The 2,500-nt window shown below is 40.2% G+C and overlaps 1 protein-coding gene across 46 annotated transcripts in view; it reads left to right on the top strand.

The window, feature by feature from the left end:
* The window catches only part of LOC125027623 (Down syndrome cell adhesion molecule-like protein Dscam2), a 384,720-nt gene that overhangs the window by 319,142 nt on the left and 63,078 nt on the right, over positions 1-2,500 (top strand). For 8 of the 46 annotated variants that reach the window (XM_047616773.1, XM_047616774.1, XM_047616747.1 and 5 more), the window contains exon 15: positions 775-1,062. The exons of 30 other annotated variants lie outside the window; for them this stretch is intronic. In XM_047616773.1, coding sequence (XP_047472729.1) covers positions 775-1,062 — 288 coding nt within the window. Of the gene's footprint in view, positions 132-774; positions 1,063-1,225; positions 1,514-2,500 lie in introns of all 46 variants that reach the window. 8 more of the 46 variants (XM_047616756.1, XM_047616767.1, XM_047616766.1 and 5 more) reach the window with 2 other exon arrangements.

Below are 2,500 nucleotides of genomic sequence, written 5' to 3'. Positions count from 1 at the left end.
TCTTAAAGTTGGTCGTAGGACCAGCATCTTGATTCTTGACCCAGTCCAGGCACATCACCAAGGAACGTATACCTGTCGAACAGTCAATGAGGCAGGCACAGCAGAAGTAGAGGCAGAGCTCATTGTCAATGGTACAGAGGAATTTAGTTAAAACTTCTTTTAGGTTGTTTACTAACAAAATAATGCAGGATACAGCTGTAGGAGTGCAACGATGGAAGTATATGAATCTCTCCCTGTTCCTGTTCTTAGTCAGTCAGTAAATTGCTAATTGGAAAATATGAGAGTAAAGCTTTTTTTGTTTTTCTTACAGAACCACCTCAGCTATTACCTATAGAATTTGGTTCTGAAGCATTTTATGAGGGTGACATGGCCCAAGCCAACTGTAGGCTGCGTAAGGGTGACCGCCCAGTAACATTTAGTTGGTTATACAATGGGATACTACTGGTGAACACAGATGACACATACATTGACCATATGGGCAGCAGGACGAGCATTCTGACTCTTGACCCAGTGCGAGCACACCATCAGGGCAACTACAGCTGTAGGGCTGTTAATAAGGCTGGATTTACCCAAGTAGATACAACTATAATTGTCAATGGTACACAGCGGATCTTTTTGGAAATCGTGTATGTGGGGTACAGGTTCTACAAATTTTTTGAATTTGGCATTTCTGCTTCTTTACCATGGATAAGTATTATTCTCTCCCTGTTCCTTATATGTGTACAAACACAGTAGCATTTGAAAATTCAAAATCAAATTTGCACTTTATTACAGAACCTCCTCAGATAATTCCAATAGACTTCGGATCTCAGGCATTTTACGAGGGAGACTTGGCACAAGTCAATTGTGTACTACGTAAAGGTGACCCTCCTTTAACCATCAAGTGGCTACTCAATGGTGTAGAACTTGTCACCACAGATGCAATACAGATTCTTAACGTGGGCAGCAGGACCAGTCTCCTGACAATAGATCCTGTGGGTGCACAACACCAGGGTGTCTACTCTTGTTTTGCTGAAAATGACGCTGGAACTGCTGAAGTAGAGGCAGAAATGATTGTCAATGGTACACAGAGGAACTTTATCAAGCTCATGGATATAGGGTACTAACCTAATAGGTTCTGTGAAATGGCTTTTCTGACTCCACTGGTGGTTAGTTGCGTTATCTCCCTGTTCCTCCCCTTTAGATTCAGAAAACAAGGAAAATATATCTTTTTTTTTTCTTGCAGAACCTCCTCAAATCTTACCTATAGACTTTGAAGCAGAAGCCTTTTATGAAGGTGATCTGGCACAAGCAAATTGTGTACTTCGGAAAGGCGACCGTCCTGTGGCATTTGTTTGGAAATTTAATGGGTTAGAAATTTTTAACTCGGATGACACAACTATTGTTAGTGTTGGCAGCAGAACAAGTATCTTGACACTAGATCCTGTACGAGCCCATCATCAGGGCAACTACAGCTGTACTGCCATTAATGCAGCAGGGGAAGCTGAAGTCACCGTCTCTCTAACTGTCAATGGTACATACTAGCAAAAGCATGAGAGAACGGGAAGGGCTCTATGTTAAACCACAGCATCAAAATCATACATGAAGTGGTCTCTCCCAGAATGCTATTTTTCTTCTGGTAGCAAATTGTGCTAATCCTTTTTACTGGAAGTTTGAGGTGTATGCAGATGATATGATCATTACTTCTGTATTCCCTATGATTGCATTTTGTTCACTGAACTACTGAAAAACATTAATTAAGCCTTGCCTAAGTGCTTCATATCATAAGAGGGTCAGACTCTATGTTGCTGTTTTAATGTAGTAAATCATAATATCATCATTTATTATTTACCTCTCAGTTTTGCTTGCTTTTGTAGGCTGCATTAAAAATCAGACATATCAGAGAGGTTACTTAATTTTGTAATTTATATAGTTTCAATGGTAAAAATATGAGGGATTAGGAAAAAGAAAAAAGAAAAGAGAAGAAAACAGAAACTAAAATAAAGTAATAATATTTGCCTTCATTTAAAAGAAATTTAATAACATAGCCATTGTGACCTCTGAGATATGGGCTGTACACACAAGGGAGCTTAAAAAATGATAATTTGCTGTTTTTCATGGTGTTAAATGTTGGGAGATGGACTCAGTATGCCCTTTCTTCACTATCCTTCACATCTCCTTGTTCCTCCACCTATAAGCACACCATGGAAAGTAAGACAAAAAATGTTCCCATTCCAGAACGCCCTCATTTAATACCAATAGACTTTGGTGAGTCGGTTTTCTATGAGGGAGATTTTGCTCAAGCCAACTGTGTTCTGCAAAAGGGTGATCAGCCCATTAAGTTCTCTTGGATCTTCAATGGGGTCACACTGGAATCGAGCAGTGAAATACAGATTGACTACATAGGGCGGTCCAGCATCCTTACCTTAGATCCAGTTCGAGGGGCACATCAGGGGACTTATACATGTGTGGCTTCAAATCCTGCAGGGGAAGAGCAAATGTCTGCCAACCTAACTGTCAA

This window comes from Penaeus chinensis, chromosome 7, assembly GCF_019202785.1.
Source record: "Penaeus chinensis breed Huanghai No. 1 chromosome 7, ASM1920278v2, whole genome shotgun sequence".
NCBI lineage: Eukaryota > Metazoa > Arthropoda > Malacostraca > Decapoda > Penaeidae > Penaeus > Penaeus chinensis.
This window is presented reverse-complemented; position numbering and strand designations above follow the sequence as displayed.